The sequence below is a fragment of the Leopardus geoffroyi genome, chromosome E2, assembly GCF_018350155.1.
Source record: "Leopardus geoffroyi isolate Oge1 chromosome E2, O.geoffroyi_Oge1_pat1.0, whole genome shotgun sequence".
NCBI classification, from domain to species: Eukaryota; Metazoa; Chordata; class Mammalia; order Carnivora; family Felidae; genus Leopardus; species Leopardus geoffroyi.
Genome location: NC_059335.1, coordinates 11,921,849 through 11,937,859, shown reverse-complemented (window position 1 = coordinate 11,937,859; position 16,011 = coordinate 11,921,849). Strand labels below are relative to the sequence as shown.

The following is a 16,011-nucleotide window of genomic DNA, read 5'->3' as shown; positions in this document are numbered from 1 at the left end:
GTCTGTGGGTGTCACAATGGTCTATGAAGACAATCCTAAATGATATCCAAGAACCAAAACCAAAATATTCCTACAACCAACAAGTGAGTTCAGTAAGCTCTCCAGATACAAGATCAACACACAGAATTCAACTGCATTCCTATGTACCAGCAGCAAAAACATGCAAACAGAAATTTTCTTTTCTTTTTTTTTTTTTTTCAACGTTTATTTATTTTTAGGACAGAGAGAGACAGAGCATGAACGGGGAGGGGCAGAGAGAGAGGGAGACACAGAATCGGAAACAGGCTCCAGGCTCTGAGCCATCAGCCCAGAGCCCGACGCGGGGCTCGAACTCACGGACCGCGAGATCGTGACCTGGCTGAAGTCGGACGCTTAACCGACTGCGCCACCCAGGCGCCCCTCAAACAGAAATTTTCAATGCAACATAGCTTACACGTTTCCTTTACTCATGAGAGGTGGGGGAGGGATCTTGCTTACGGAAGAATCCCATTTCTGACTGCTCAATGCTGAGAGTCTTGGACTCAGGAAATCGTCATTTGCAAGACCTCCAAAGCAAGAACCATCAGTGGAACGCCCAGCCTCGGAGGAAGTTTTGGTGAGGAGGATACGGCCTTCATGTGTCTGTCCACACCATGCTTATTTATTCCAAGGGAGGAAAGAGAAAACAGCAACCATTTTGACTCGGTGGTCGAAATGACATCGCCCACGGTGGACAGATGGACACTGCCCCGTCCCCAGATGCCACGCCCCCAAGAAGGACACAACCTCACACATGCAGTATGCTGGCCAGGAGTGCCTGATTACGAGGAAACATCAGACAAACACAAAACGAGAAATGTTCTCTTTTGTAAAGGGGGAGGTAGAGTCCTTAAAAAAGTCACTGTTGTTGAAGATAAAGAGAGGCTGTGGGAAAGTTCCAGGTTATAGGAGGCTCAAGAGACAGGACACAAAACAGCTCCCGACTATAGACTGGGTCCTGAACTGGATGGGGCGGGGGGGGGGGGGGGAATACATGTTATAAAGGACTTTTTATCGCAGTGACTGAGAGTTGGAACGTGGACAACTTGCTGAAAGCAGTGCATCACTGCGCATTCACGAAGTCCACAGTCGTTTACGTGAGAGCGTCCCTGTTCTTAGGGAATGCACACTCCAGGTATCTGGGGGTAGAGAGTCGTGATGTTTGTGTCTTACTCTCACATGGGGGCTGGGGATGGGGAGAGACAGAGAGCACAGAATGATAAAGAGTCAATGGTGACAACAGACGAATCTGGTTAAGGGGGACGTGATGGTTCTTTGTACCCTTTTGACGGTTTTTGCCACAATTTGAAATCTGAAATTATTCCCAAAGAAAGCCTTTAAAAATTCCGTGCCAGAAAAGACCAAAACGCCTTCAGAACGAGGCTTCTCCCTACACTCTCCACAGCCGTGCCTGGGAGTGTTCGCTTCCCGCATCCCTGACAACACTAAGTGGCATCACACTTTTAAAAAACGTAACAGGGGCACCTGGGTGGCTCGGTCGGTTGAGCGTCCGACTTTGGCTCAAGTCATGATCTCAAAGTTCATGAGTTTGAGCCCCACGTTGGGTTCTCTGCTGACAGTGCAGAGCCTGCTTCAAATCCTTGGTCTCCCTCTCTCTCTCTCTGCCCCATTCATTCATTCTCTCTCAAAAATGACCAAACATTAAAAAAATAAAAATAAATGAAATAAAATTAAGGATCTGGGTAACCTGGGCGGTGGCTGTTCCTCAGAACCACTTGTAGGAGATGAGGTTCTGAGGGAGCCCCCGGACAGACAGGCTGATGTCGTTCCCCTCGGTGGCCCAGGGAGGAATGGAGGCCACGGCCAGCTGGGCAGACACCTGCTTGCTGAAGGAGCCCGTGAAGCAGGCAGAGGGAGGAGGCAAGGGGCACTACCACGGGGGCCAGCTGGCAGCATTCCAACACTGGAATTAGCCCCTTGTAGGCTCTCGCTCATGGGAGCTCAACAAGGGGAGAGGAGAGGGCAGGTGCAAAGGCCCTGAGGCAGGAGTGAGAGTGTTGGTTTAAAAGAACAGTAGAAAGATCGGTGTGGCTGGAGTTGAGTGCGTGAAAAGGAGAGAGGTAGGAGATAAGGTCAGAGGTAAGGCGGGCACACCACACAGGTGCTATCGGCATCTTTGGGAAGGGGAAGGAGAAGGAGGGGAAGAAGGGGAAGGAGGGGGAAGAGGAGAATACGTACAGGTATATAAAATATATAAATGCTTTGAGACGAGAACATCCCCACATTGCCAATTACCCCACACACTGCCCCCCACTAGGGGGCAGTATTGGCCGTGGTCGGGACCAACTCAACGGCCGCTCTCCTAGGCCATTTTAAGGATTGTGTTCTTAAGAGAGTTCTGGAACCACTGGAGGCTTTGGGGCGAAGGGGTGACGTTAAATGATCATTCTGGCTGCGCAGTGAATGGGTTTTGCAGTCCAAGGACAGAGTGGCCACACTGCTCAGCTCGGAGGAGCGGGCTGCGATGCGCATACAGGTTAACACCCGCAGGGTCCCCGCTACGCGCACAGTTATGCGCGGCAACCCCGGGGCAAAGCAGAAGCAAGGCGGTCCGGAGGTGGCCGCAACAGTCCAGGCGCCAGAGGTCGGTGACTTGAACCGAAGCGCTTGCAATAACGAAACCGACAAATGGGGACATTGGCCATCCTGAAGCCGAGAGTATTTGCTGGCGGATCAGATGGGGGGGGGGGGGGGCGCAAGCGAGGGAGAGAGAAGTCAGAGGAGGCTCTGGGTTCAGGGGCAGGAGCACCTGAACCAACGGGGGTGCCATTCCCTACGATGTGAAGGTGTGTGTGGGGGGGAGGGGGGGGGGGCGCACAGGGCTGGGGAAGAAAATCAGGAAACGTGAGCCCGTAGCTGTTACCCGCACGCCGGAGCCATTCCAGAAGTTCCGTCCGCAGGGACCCTCTAAGGGACCAGCCATGTTTTCATGAGGCCCCCGTGGTCTTTCTGCCTCCTCCCAGTTGGAGCCTAGACCTAGAGGAAAAGCAGGAGCGTCTGAGAAGCGTCCACACACACCGCTGCAGGGTCCTTGGTTTCTCATCACCCCCAAAGAGAGCCCATCAGGTCCTGTCCCTCTGTGTCCCGCCCCCGTTCAGCCCAGACTGCCCCGTGAGGGACAGAAGTGCCCCCAGGGTCTTGGAGCTGAGCCTGGGAAGAGGGCGCCGAGGCTCAGGGCGGGGTCCACCGGCACCAGGCTGGGGTCTCACCAGTTCCGCGGGTTCCTCCAGACGCTGCAGCGACCCAGCTACCTGGCCAGAAAGAACAGCCCGGCCCTGCTTTTGTTGATGAGGAGCGTGGCCTTGGGCCCCTCAGCAGGGGGCGCAGGGAGGGGGGGGGGGCAGCCTCCCTGTGCCCCGGAGGTCCTCCGTGCCACCCGAGGTGCCGGGCACACAGCGTGGGCCCCAAGTGGAGTCAGGGGCTACGGACCCGAGCCTGGGCTCTGGGCTAGTTTTTGCCAGGCACCCGCAGCCTGGTATGAAGGTGTTGACATCAGCCTCCAAGGCCACGGATGGGAGTTTAGCGGAACAAGCGACGGAGAACAAGAGGAAAAGTAAAGGTGGCTTCTCCTCCGCCGCAGATTCTGCCTGGCAGGCAGTTTCCAAAGGCCAGCTGGGGTCCGAAGGCCTAGGGGTGGACGAGGAAGCCGCTTGGTTTCTGATGCCGGCGGGCTGCCTGGCAAATGGATGGAGGGGCAGAGAGGGTCCACAGAGACGTGTCACCCGGCCAGCATGGGAGAAAACAAAGTAAGTGTGAAAAACAGTGGTCTAGAATTTTTATGTTTTTGTTTGATTGGTTTTTTTTTTTTTTTTTTTTTTTGAGAGTGAGTACAAGTGAGGGAGGGGCAGAGGGAGGGGGAGAGAGAGAGAATCCCAAAGTGGGGCCCAAGCTCACCCGATAAGGGGCTCGAACTCACAAACCGTGAGACTACGACCTGAGCCTAAGTCAGCTGCTTAACCAACTGAGCTACCCGGGCGCCCCAGCCGAATTTTTAACTGACAGCAGCTAGCGCTGGCAAGGGCGAGTGCACGCCAGTGCAAGCTTTCTAAGCAGGATGTGTCAAAGGACATAAAAATGTGCCTTCTCTTTGACCTCACAATTCCTCTTGTATTTATCTTAAGACCATCATTATTGATACATGAGGATATTTACCTCGGGGCAAATCGTGCAAGTGTTGTTCATGGGATCGTTTGGTCTGGGATCAAAAAGACAGGTCAGAATTACCGAAGTCAAGAGACTACCAGTGCAACGGCTGGAGCGCCAGCAGCCACTTTGAGCAATGAGGAGACCTATGGAAGGAGGCCACGCCTGGTACAATGAAAGACGTACACAGAAGGTGCTTGGATCTCTGGGGACCATGAAGCCGCAGGACCAGACTGTGATTTCTTTCCCAGTTAGCTATCGCTGTGTCACAAACCCCCCTAAAGCTTAGCGGCTTCGAGAGAGAGACACAGGTAGTACACAAGTTCTCTTGAGACCTGGGCTCAGGGTTAGCACTTTATTATTTCTACCTCATTCTGTTAACCAAAGCAAGTCAGGAGGCCAGCCCAGACTCAGGGAGGGGGGGCAGGAAAAGGATTCTGCCTCTTGATGGAAGAAGCTGTAAGTCATGGTTCAGGGGGCGTGGATACAGCGAGTGGAGAAGTGGGGTCAGTGCTGCCATGAAACTACCACAACTTACATTCCATGAGAGAGAACTACATGCTCTATTAACAAAAGCACTGCTATTTTGAATTTCTGTTTCATGCCCCGGGACCAAATCCCTACTTGGTATAAAGAGCATGGCAGACAGAAGAGTATAAGCAAAGGCCCTGTGGTGGGAGGAGCATGAAAACTTCAAACAACCGAAGTAAGTGAGGTTGGGGGTGCCAGGGGCAAGAGGATCCAGTCAGGGAGCCACTTCCCACCAGCACCGCATTTCCTCATCCTCCTGTGGCCTACCCACACATCCGGCGACAGTCACACTCTGCTGGGGCAGGTTCTGGCTCAGCCCACTTTGTCAGGCACATGCTGAGGGCTGGATTTGATTCCGTGGGCATTAAGGATGAAGACAGGGTCGCGAGCTTTCAGAATTCCCATCTACCCTCTCTCTCTCTGAAAGCTTCGAGAGAGCAGGTAGGAACAGGGGCACGGGAGACTTAACCTGGGGCTTCTTTTTAAAAAAAAAATTTTTTTTTAATGTTTATTTCATTTTGAGAGAGAGAGAGAAAGAGGCAGAGAGAGAGAGAGGGAGACACAGCATCCGAAGCGGGCTCCAGGCTCCGAGCTGTCAGCACAGAGCCCGACGCGGGGCTCGAACCCACGAACCGTGAGATGGTGACCTGAGCCGAAGTTGGACGCTCAACCGACTGAGCCACCCAGGCGCCCCTACAATGCGCATCTTTATGTTCCTTTGGGCTGCGAGAACATTCCTGTGGGAGTATATACCCAAGAGGATAATTGCTGGGTCCTGGGGGCTGCACATGCTTGGTCTGCCCAAGTCCTACCAGGTTGTCCTACAGAATCGCTGTTGCCGTCCACATTCCCGCCAACGCTGTCTGAGGCTCCCCCGACTGTGTCCCCACGAACACTTGGCATCATCCAGCCTTCTCGGTCTTCCAGGCTGACAGGTGTCCAATAACATCCTGCTGTTCTGAGCTTCACTTCCCTGAGAAGTTCTGACTTGGAGCATCTCTTCACGTGCTTGTTGGCATTTGGGTGTCCTTTTTGTTCGACGGCAGAAAACTCCAAGGAGTGAGTATCAGGGTGGCGCTGGCCTTCTGGATCACGACTCCAAGCCGAAATGTCCGAGTCTGCAAAGGACAAAAGCAGAACCAGCCCCTGGCCCCAGGGAGCGGGGCCTGAAGTTCAGCCGCGTGTGCGAGATGAAGATAACCCCTCCCCGCATCTCCGCTTGGCCGAGTGAACCCAGAAGCCCAAAGACAAGAGGCCCAAGCAGCCAGGAAGAGGGCTGGGAGGCCAGGAAGAGCCCTCGATTCTGGGTGGCGGCACACTGACCCGATCGACGGCTTTTGCTGCGGACGTCTGTACGCTGGTCCTCACTGTAGTCCCAGAGGGTATCTGTCCGCTCATTCCGCCGGTCAACTCACATACACCGGGCAGCTACCACGGCCCGGGCGCTGTTCCAGGGGCTGCGGCCACGACGGCAGACAAAGCAGACAAGGCCCTGCTCCCAGGGCGCTGACACTCCAATGGGGCTCCGTTCACACTGCCCAGGATGTGCATTCCAAGCAGAAGATGGCAGGACCGGGACAGGCCGCAAAGGAGCTGCCTCGAGTCCCCCTGACTTCCTGCAGTGACCCCTTCAAGCTCTCACTCTTCATAGATCTTCTGAGGGTGATAAAGAGAAGGGGGGCTGGAGTAAACAGGGGTCCTTGGACCGGCCAGTGGGCCCCTTCCTCATGCCCCTGGGAGCCCCTGGGCCCTCCGGCCCGGCATCAGCGTCCCATGCAGGACAGAGGAGAGGAAGGTACAGGAGTTCATCTACGGAGACACTTCCACAGTTTTCAAGCTCCCTCCCCTGGATGCCGCACCCCTCCCCAGGCCCCGCTGTGCACCTGCTGACCCTGTCGCCAGTCATCGGCAGGGACTTACCTTCTCAGGTGAGAAAACACAGCGGCCCTGAGCCGGCGGGGAAGTCAGAGGAGAGGGGATTTTAATTCTGCCCAGAGGAAGGGGGTGCAGAATACGGGGCTTCCCGCGACAAGGGGCTAAAATCCCAAATCTCTGCTCTAGTGTTGAAGGCCTCCGTGATATGACCCACACCGGCCTTTCCACCATTAATGTCCATCCTCCCACCGCCTCCCTGACCCCTCCCCCCCCCCACACACACAGGGAGCCCCATTCTCTTGCTCCTCACTCAACCTTACCACCTCCTTGCCCCAGATCTACACGCAACGAGGGGGGGGGGGCGGCTAAAGATGGCGCTCGCTGACCCCCCACGGGAGAAGTTTTGAGCTTGGCATTCAAGGTCTCTACAAACAGGCCTCTGCCTCCCTTCTCACCACTAGCTTCCACACACCTAGGAAAGAATTCTGAGCTCTTGTCCCCCACACGCTACCCAGCCAGCCATTCTGCCAGGCCCAGAGCGGTGGAGGGGCGGCCTGTCCCCCCCACACCCAGACGAGTAAGCTCTAAAGCCTTCAGGTCGGCATTCAAGGCTTCTATGGTCGGGTCCCTGCCGACCTGTCCGCCCTTAGTCTCCACCAGCATAAAGAGAACTCAGAAATCTGGCTCACCCATTTCTATCCTCATCCTGTCCAGGGACTCCCCCAGCCTCCCTGCGGAGATGAGAGCCCAGCCCTCCTTTGGGGAAAGGGAAGCCATGGCTACCTGGCCCCTCGTGAAGCCCAGGAAATAGCCCACGGTGGTGACCAGAACCACACCAACCATCACTGCAAGTACAATGCCAGCAACGCCCCCTCCCCAGGGATGGGTGGTCCGTAGAATGCCCTGGCCACTCTCTGCCGAGGCTTCTGTGGAGACGGGGGAGAGACAGGGGTCGGGGAGGTTGTGGCAGATTTGCCAGTCCTAATCCCCGGAACCTGTGACTGTTCCTTTGTGTGGTAAAAAGATAGTTTGCAGCTACGACGAAGTTAAGGGGTCTTGAGATGGGGCGATTGGCCTGGATTACCCAGCTGGACCCTAAAGGCGAGTGTGCTTAGAAGGAGGCAACAGAAGGAGGTTTGACAGAAGAGAACAGGGCCACGTGGTAGGAGGAGACAGAAGCAGAGGGAAACCGGGCCAGAGGTGGTGCCATGACGCTGGCTTTGAAGACGAAGAACCAAGGAATGCAGTTCTAGAAGCTGGGAAAGATGAGGGAACACATTCTCCCCTACAGCTTCCCAGGGGAGCAAAGTCCCGCCAATATCTTGACTTCTGCCCCTGGCAGACTGATTTTGGACTCCTAACCTCCGGAAGTATATAAGGATACGTTTGTGCTGTTGTAAGTCACCACACTTGTGGCAATTGTTTACAGGAGCCACAGGATAACAATCCAGAGGCCCAACACCTCCATGAACCACCCATTCACCCTGGATTTCAACTGCCCTGTCAACTGAGCATCATTAATCTAGAGTGCCCCCCACCCCCACCCCCGGGGCCCAGGAAGAGTGAGCTCATTGATTACAGCATACTCGTGGAATTGAAGTTAGTCTGTCCGAACGGAGGCCAGAACTGTGTGTGATCAGCACCTGGCCAGACCCCGCTAGGACGGACGGAATAAAGGAAGCGAAAGAGGTCAGCAGTCTGGCTTCTGGAAACAGGGGGCTCTGAACACGCTGGGTTCAAAGAACACATTGGAAATACTTCGAAGTAAGGACTCTGGGCTTAAATTCCGGCTCAGCCACTTTCTAGCTGAGTGATCTTTAGCAAATTACTAGATCTCTCTGAGCCTCCTCCTCATCTAATAAGTGGAGATAACAGCAAAGGTTGATCATGAGCTTGTTAGGGTATTAAAATGGCTGCAAATTCTTTGTCACTCCTTCCACGGAGAGGAGGAGACGGAGACCCCTGCCTGGAATCTGGGCTGGCTTGGGGCTGCTTTGGCAATAGCGTAAGACAGTGACTCACGACTTTCCCGGTGAGGTCATAAGAGGTCACGTGGCTGCCAAATGCCTTCATTTCCTGTGGCTGCCGTAACGAATTTGCACAAACTTAGCAGCTTAAGAGGACACAAATGTAGTATCTGACGGTTCTGCAAATCAGAAATCTAACATGACTTAACACGGCCACATTCCTCTGGGCTCCAGGGGAGCATCCATGCCCTTGCTTTTTCCAGCTTCTAGAGGCACCTGCGTTCCTTAGATTAGCTCATGCCCCCCCACCACCACCGTGCTCCGACCTCCCTTCCACCACATCTCCTCCCCTGACTCTGATCCTCCCGCTTCCCTCTTATAAGAACTCCTAGGATTACTAAGGGCCCATCCAAATAATCCAGGCGGATCACTCCATCTCAAGATCCTTAACTCAATTACGTCGGCAAAGTCCCTCTTGCCATGGGAGCTAACATATTCACCAGTCCGAGGGATGAGGATGTGGACATCTCTGGCAGGACACTACTCGGCCTGCCACGGTTGGATAGACATCCCCTCTCTGTGCCTCAGTCTCCTCATCCTTAAAATGGGGATTAACAGTAGTACTCATCTCTGAGGTTCTTGTGCGGATTAAGTAAGATCACGGGCCTGGCGACAGGAAGGGCTCAAAAGCATTAGCTGTTGTTTTAGTTTAGAATCTCCCAGAAGAGGACTCTTGAGACTTCCTAGTTAATTTCGGAAGTTCAAGGAACAGTGATGGGGGGGGGGGGGGGGAGGTGACACAGAGCAGGGAGGACAGATTATAAGGGGGGGCCACTATGCCAGCTGCCACAGCTAGTAACCAGAGCTCAAGCCTATAGAAAAGCAGGGCAGGTGCACACCCAAGGTGCAAGGGCCCTGGGGTATGTTTGCTCCCATTTCTCTCAGTCATTGCCTGAGTGCTGTTCCCACAGGGTATTAGTTCTGAGGCACTCCCAAGTTGGCCCATGCAGGGAGAGCGGCCTTCAGAGTGGCCAGAAAATAGCCGACAGGCACCAAGATGCACGTTGGAAGTCTACTAGAACACCATGGAACATCCAAGGGATGCGGGCAGGGCTCTGAGAGCGCCCCCTGCAGCTCTTTTTAGTATTATACCCAGCTACATGGGACAAGAATTCACATAAGCTGTGTGGAGTGATCCTGCGGTCGTGGAGGAGAGGGGTCACATCCACCCGGGGTTGCTAAGGGCACAGCCCCCCAACTCTCAGTGCCTGCCAAGGCCACTGAGCCTCCAGAGGTATGGGATCCCCAAAGAGAGCTGCGAGCTTTTGTGCCACGGGTTATCCCCGCCTCATCCCCTTGACCATAACGCATGAATTACGCATCAGCAGGCAGTGGCCAAAGCAAGTCGGGGCCCCCAAGGAGGCAGAACCGCCAATGCCTCCCTAGCCTCAAGAGGCCGGAAACTCTGACGTCAAATTGTTCAAGTGGAAAGGGATTTATTGTCAGAAGACCAAAAGGCGACTCCAAATCAAAGGCAGGACGAGGCTGGATCTCATGGACCTGAGCAGCCAGGGCCCCCCTACCCTCAGGGCGGCTTCTGTCCTTTCCCTGAAGTCAGACGAACCCCTTCACACCCCACACACCGCATGGCCTCCCTCACCCTGTTTCCTCATCTTGTTCTCACACACAAGAGCGATAATACTGTCTCCTTCCCATGGACACACTGCCGGGTCCACAGCCTGGCTTGTGTGTGCTGGTTCTATGCATGGTTTATGTATTACATATGGACAAACTATGTATTACATACGTCATATATAACGCTTATGACAATCACCTTCTCCCTGGCAAACTCTCCCCACCAAGGCGAGAAGATGGCTACCGTAGGCCCCTGACTTCATGCTTCCAAGTGAGCTACCTGCCGGAGGGCCCCTGACTCTCGTTTCAAATCCCAGTGACCGGGCCTCCCAGTCGAAGCCTGCTGGTGCCAGTCTTGGACATCCCAAGGCCTCTTTTCTAGAAAGTTCATGGAAATGGAATCAGACGTTACGTGGTCTTTCAGCTGCCGTGTCGATCGAGAGTTCATCCTTTTTTATTGCCAGATGGTGTTCCACTGCGGGGATGTTCCACAATTTGCTTCTCCATTCACCAATCCAATGGACAATAGGATTATTGCTAGCTGGGGCTGTGATAGGGTCCCCTCCCTAAGGAAAGAAAAAAAAAAAAAACCTCAAGGCAACCTGGCTGTATGTGTACTGACAACGTCCCTCATGACCTTGTAACATGAGACCACTTACTGAATCAGGCTGCATGTTTGTGCGTTACCACGTGGGAGACAAAGAAGTAAAACATGTATAAAAAACTATGCCACGTGGTGTTTGGGGCTCAGCTCTTTGGATACGAACCCAACTGAGCAGTGCCGGCAGGAATAAAAGTTGCTTCCTGGAAAGAAAAGCCTCGGTGTCACGACTCTCTGTGCAAGAATCCTGCTACATTACTTGGGGGCTCATCCGGGATTCGGAGACGGTGCGCTTGATCCGCAGACTAGCCCTCCCGGTGCACCGGGGCGAGGACCCCGTGTGCACCAATGGAACCCGCGAGGCCCAGGAACCAGTTCAGAGACTGGTAAGAACCCAGGTTCGTTTAGGCAGACCTGCCCATAAGAGTCAGAAAGGGAGCCTGATCACCTCCCAGTCCTAATTCCACAAGGGACGAGGGACAAAGCTACAACTCTAAGGTGATGGGCACTGGGTGCTGGGCAGCAGGTTGGAGTTGCCATGATTGTGTATGGGGACTTGTCTCTCATTCATTTCCTGGGTCCAATGACTATGATAATCAGAGCCAACTGTCTCTGGTTACCCTACCTCGGAACGGGGACTTTAAGGAATATTCCCAAGCAGGTGCTGAAACTCCTTTGTTTGGGGGAAATTCCCTGTCTTCTCTGGACTGACATGGACTGCCTAATTCCACTAGTGGAGAACAAAACAAAACAAAACAAAACAACAACAACAACAACAAAAGCCTGGAGTCTGCTCCTCTGTCTGAGCTGACAAAATTTAAAACTGGGAATTCTCTTTCGCTGCCTTCTGCTGGCACTGTGCCCCTTCTGCCTGCCCTTCCCCCCCTCCTGTTTCTGCCCCCACTTGGGGGGCGGCTTGCATAACTGGCTCCCCAATGCTTCAGGCACCACAGCTCCTCCTCCCACCCTAGATTTTGAGGAGTAAAGACTGCCCACTTCAGATTTCCCGACCAACGTCCCAGGTAAAAAACAACCATGGGGAACAAATTGCCTTACATGGACCCAAGTAAAACATTCTCAGTGTTTAAGCTAATTTTAAGTTTGCTGGTTTGAGATAGACAATGTTTATCAACATTAAAAACAAAAACAAACTTTTATTCTACCTAGATTTACGAAAGGTCAAATAAGCGGTTAGCTCTGCTCCAATCTGTTAACAAAAGGATGACTTAAAGTGATGGCTGATTTTGTCGGTCTCAAAATTTTCATGAGTCATTGTGAAGATAGCTTTCAAAGTCTTTGGTAACCTAAAATGTTAAAGTTTTGCTTGCACGATAAATTGAGATTGAATTCATTGGATATCTAACGAGATAAGAGGCTAAAGCACGAATTACTAGATGCAGGTTTGTGCTTCTGACTTGTTGCAAAAAAACTAAGGATATTAGGAACAGTTGAAAAACATGCTTTGTGCTTAGTGGATTCATAAGTCTGCCATCTAAAAACAAAATTCTGATGTAACATAGAGTTCACAACTGGTCACTACTTAGTTTTCATTGGAGACTAAAGTTTCTAAGAGTTAAAATTCTACTAAATGTAGTTAAAACTGATTTTTTTTTTATTAAAAAAAATTTTTTTTTCAACGTTTATTTATTTTTGGGACAGAGAGAGACAGAGCATGAACGGGAGAGGGGCAGAGAGAGAGGGAGACACAGAATCGGAAACAGGCTCCAGGCTCTGAGCCATCAGCCCAGAGCCCGACGCGGGGCTCGAACTCACGGACCGCGAGATCGTGACCTGGCTGAAGTCGGACGCTTAACCGACTGCGCCACCCAGGCGCCCCAAAACTGATTTTTGAAAAAAGCAACTCTGTATGTAGAAAAGTAGGAGATACGAAAGAAAGATACACAAAATGGAAATATATTTTTGCTGCAGGTGCAAGAAGTAATTTTGTCCTAAATGAGACTGGCTATTTGGAGAGAAATGGCTTGGGACAAAATCTAAATGCAAAGAAAAGTTGTAGAAGTTTCGTGAAGGAAAATCTTTAAAAAGAAAGTGTAGGGGCGCCTGGGTGGCTCAGTCGGTTAAGCGTCCGACTTCGGCTCAGGTCACGATCTCGCGGTCCGTGGGTTCGAGCCCCGCGTCGGGCTCTGGGCTGACGGCTCAGAGCCTGGAGCCTGCTTGGGATTCTGTGTCTCCCTCTCTCTCTGACCCTCCCCATTCATGCTCTGTCTCTCTGTCTAAAAAATAAATGAACGTTAAAAAAAAAAATTTTTTTTTTTTTTTTAAATAAAAAGGTGTATGTGTGGTCAGGACGGAGTAAGGTTAAAATAAATGGGTTTTAGAAGTACACAGGGTTGGGGCGCCTGGGTGGCGCAGTCGGTTAAGCGTCCGACTTCAGCCAGGTCACGATCTTGCGGCCCGTGAGTTCGAGCCCCGCATCGGGCTCTGGGCTGATGGCTCAGAGCCTGGAGCCTGTTTCCGATTCTGTGTCTCCCTCTCTCTCTGCCCCTCCCCCGTTCATGCTCTGTCTCTCTCTGTCCCCAAAATGAATAAACGTTGAAAAAAAAATTTTTTTTTTTTTTTTTAAAAAAGAAGTACACAGGGTTAAGATTAAAATTCCTCCTTTCATCCAAAGGCTGGGAAAATGATGGCAATACCCTCGGTGCCGGCCTCCAAATCCTCCCCTTTTGTGTTGTTCCTGTTCAGCCGAGAAATGGATGCCTCTGGCGTAGGAGGGAGGGACGATCTATGAAGGGCTTTTACTGAGATACATGGGAGCCATTTTACTAAACTTAGCTCACTGTGTGCCAAAAATGGATATCCACATGGCTGAAACTTATTTAGTAGGCATTGTTGAAAAAGGCAGGGGAATAGACCTCGACTTTGGCCCTTTAATGCCCTCCCTCAACGGCCATGATCAATATGGAAGTTACTGTTGGGCCAAAATAAAATGAGTACATACTACGACAACCAAGAAAGTCTGGCCTGGTCACAGTGCATACCCCCAAGGTCCTACAGGTGGGAAGCAGAGGGGTAAAAAAAAAAAAAGAAAACCACAGGAAATGTCACAGAAACTTGTTTGGATCACCCGGCAGAAGAACCAAGCGACACTTGGAGGTCTTGGGAGGCAGGAGGTCTCTTTTACACCGGCGGGCTCAGAGGAGATCATTCTCCAGAGGTCTGAGCCCGGAGCATAAGCAGAGGGCACAATTTATAGTCTGTTACCTCCACATTCCTCATTAGTAGTAATCTGGCACACGGCAAGCAGGGTGGGAAGAAGAACCTGGAAGGGGAGTCTTAGGTCAGGGACAGGAATTTCCCTATCAGTCCTGTCAGCCACCTTATAACAGATTTGTCCCTACCAGAAAGACCAGGTCAGCTCTCGGGAGGTGAGGTCAAGCCTGGGCAAGAATGACTTTTGGCACATAGCCAGCCAAAATGCGGGGCCAGGAGATGAGGTTTCTCCTGGCCAGCTCTAGGTCGTTGAGATAAGAGACAGCTTTCTTTCTTTTTCCTATAGATGGGTAATTCCCCCAACTAAGGCCATTACTCATCTGGAATGCATTAGGACTCATTTCCTTTTGCCCAAAGGCTTGGCCCCATTACAAATTGGAAGAGGGAACCTGACTGCCAGAAGGAAATATCAACGACCATAGTACCCTACAATTGGACTTGTTTTTGCAAATGTGAAGGAAAATGGGGGGAATTCCCCAAGGTGCATTCTTTTGGGGCCTTAAGGAAAAAATCGAGATATATGTAAGCGACGTAAGGTGGATCCTGATTTAATGGCAACCCTTTCTAGAGCCCAGCAATCGGGAGGGGACACAATTAAGGGCCCCCTACACAATTAAGGACACAAAACAGACGTAGAGAAGGAGGAAGGGAAGTCTCCCACCTCAACCTCCTCCTCCTCGGGTCCTCAATCTATATTTAAAAAAAAAAGAAATACAGTTCAGCTCCCTGCTACCCACCTTATCCAGGCCCTTTCTGTAATGTAACAGGCATGTTTCCCTTACAAGAAGCTAGAATGCCAGAAGAAAAAACCTTTACAGTACAAGGTTTAAGACAGATGAAAGGAGATCAAGGTAAATTTTCTGATCCGGTAAGTACATAAAGGCTTTTCAGAACATTATACATGTTTCTGAGTTGACCTAGAAAGCTATAATGCTTTTGTTAAATCAGACCCTTAAAGAGACAGATATTTAAAAAAAAAAAAATTAAGGAAATCTAAGATTTAGCCCTTAAATTATGCTAAATTAGCCACTATTTTACAAACACAAAATGAGAGCCCAATGGCCTTCCTAGAGAGGTTGAGAAAGGCTCTCATTAAATATATGGCTATTCCCCCCGCCCCCCCCACACCCCTAAGGCTGAGATGATTTTAAAGGACAAATCTGTCACTCAATCAGCCCTAGATATTCAGAGAAAATGCAAAAATTGGCTGTTGGCGTCGAAGGGACCCTGGAGGAGCTCTTACCAGCTGCCAGCTGGGTAGATTACAAACAAAACAGAAAAGGAGGCTTTAAAAAAAAAATCTGAGGCCTTAGTTGTGGCCTTACGTACCTTGTCAGACCGGACTTCCTGAGGTCCTGGCACCAAGGTCCATTTCTATGGCTGTGAATGCAGAGGACTAAAATGAGCGTCCTCAGAGGGGACAACCAAAATGAAAACCCCAAATGGCCCAAAGGATGCTTACTGGGAAAAAAAAAAAAAATTGTCAAGGACAGTTGTGCAAATGGTATCAGCCTGTGAAGCATGTCTTAGAAACAATCCTTTCAACCACAAACTTGCTCTCCCAGGCCATCAACGAACTGGAGGCTATCCAGAAAAGACTTGACAATTAGGTTTCACTCCTATGCCAAGGTCAAAGAAATTCCAACATTTGTTGGTATGGGCTAATGCTTTTACTCATTGGGTAAAGGCCTTCCCCTACAGGACAAAAAAGGCACAAAAGGTAATAAAAATGCTGCTTTATAAAATAATACCCAGGTTTGGCCTACCTAAAAATTTACAAATTAGTAACGGCTAAATAGCTGCCTTGCCTCTTTCTCTAGAAATCCTGGCTCTTGGAAAAGTTTTACAAATCAAAAGAAAGCAAACTGTCTGCTTACACTCAGCAAAACTCTAACACCTCACAAGCATTAGATGCTTAAACAAAATTTTTTTTTTAATTTTTTTTAACGTTTATTTATTTTTGAGACAGAGAGAAACACAGCATGAACG

At 51.1% G+C, this 16,011-nt stretch overlaps 1 protein-coding gene across 3 annotated transcripts in view; it reads right to left on the bottom strand.

Moving 5' to 3' along the window:
- Positions 1-16,011, bottom strand: part of CEACAM20 (CEA cell adhesion molecule 20) — a 73,279-nt gene that overhangs the window by 27,779 nt on the left and 29,489 nt on the right. The window contains exon 1 of one of the 3 annotated variants that reach the window (XM_045442024.1): positions 2,903-3,092. The exons of 1 other annotated variant lie outside the window; for it this stretch is intronic. In XM_045442024.1, the coding sequence (XP_045297980.1) occupies positions 2,903-3,082 (180 nt within the window). In that variant the 5' untranslated portion in view covers positions 3,083-3,092. Of the gene's footprint in view, positions 1-2,902; positions 3,093-16,011 lie in introns of those variants that run through there. One more of the 3 variants, XM_045442023.1, reaches the window with a different exon arrangement.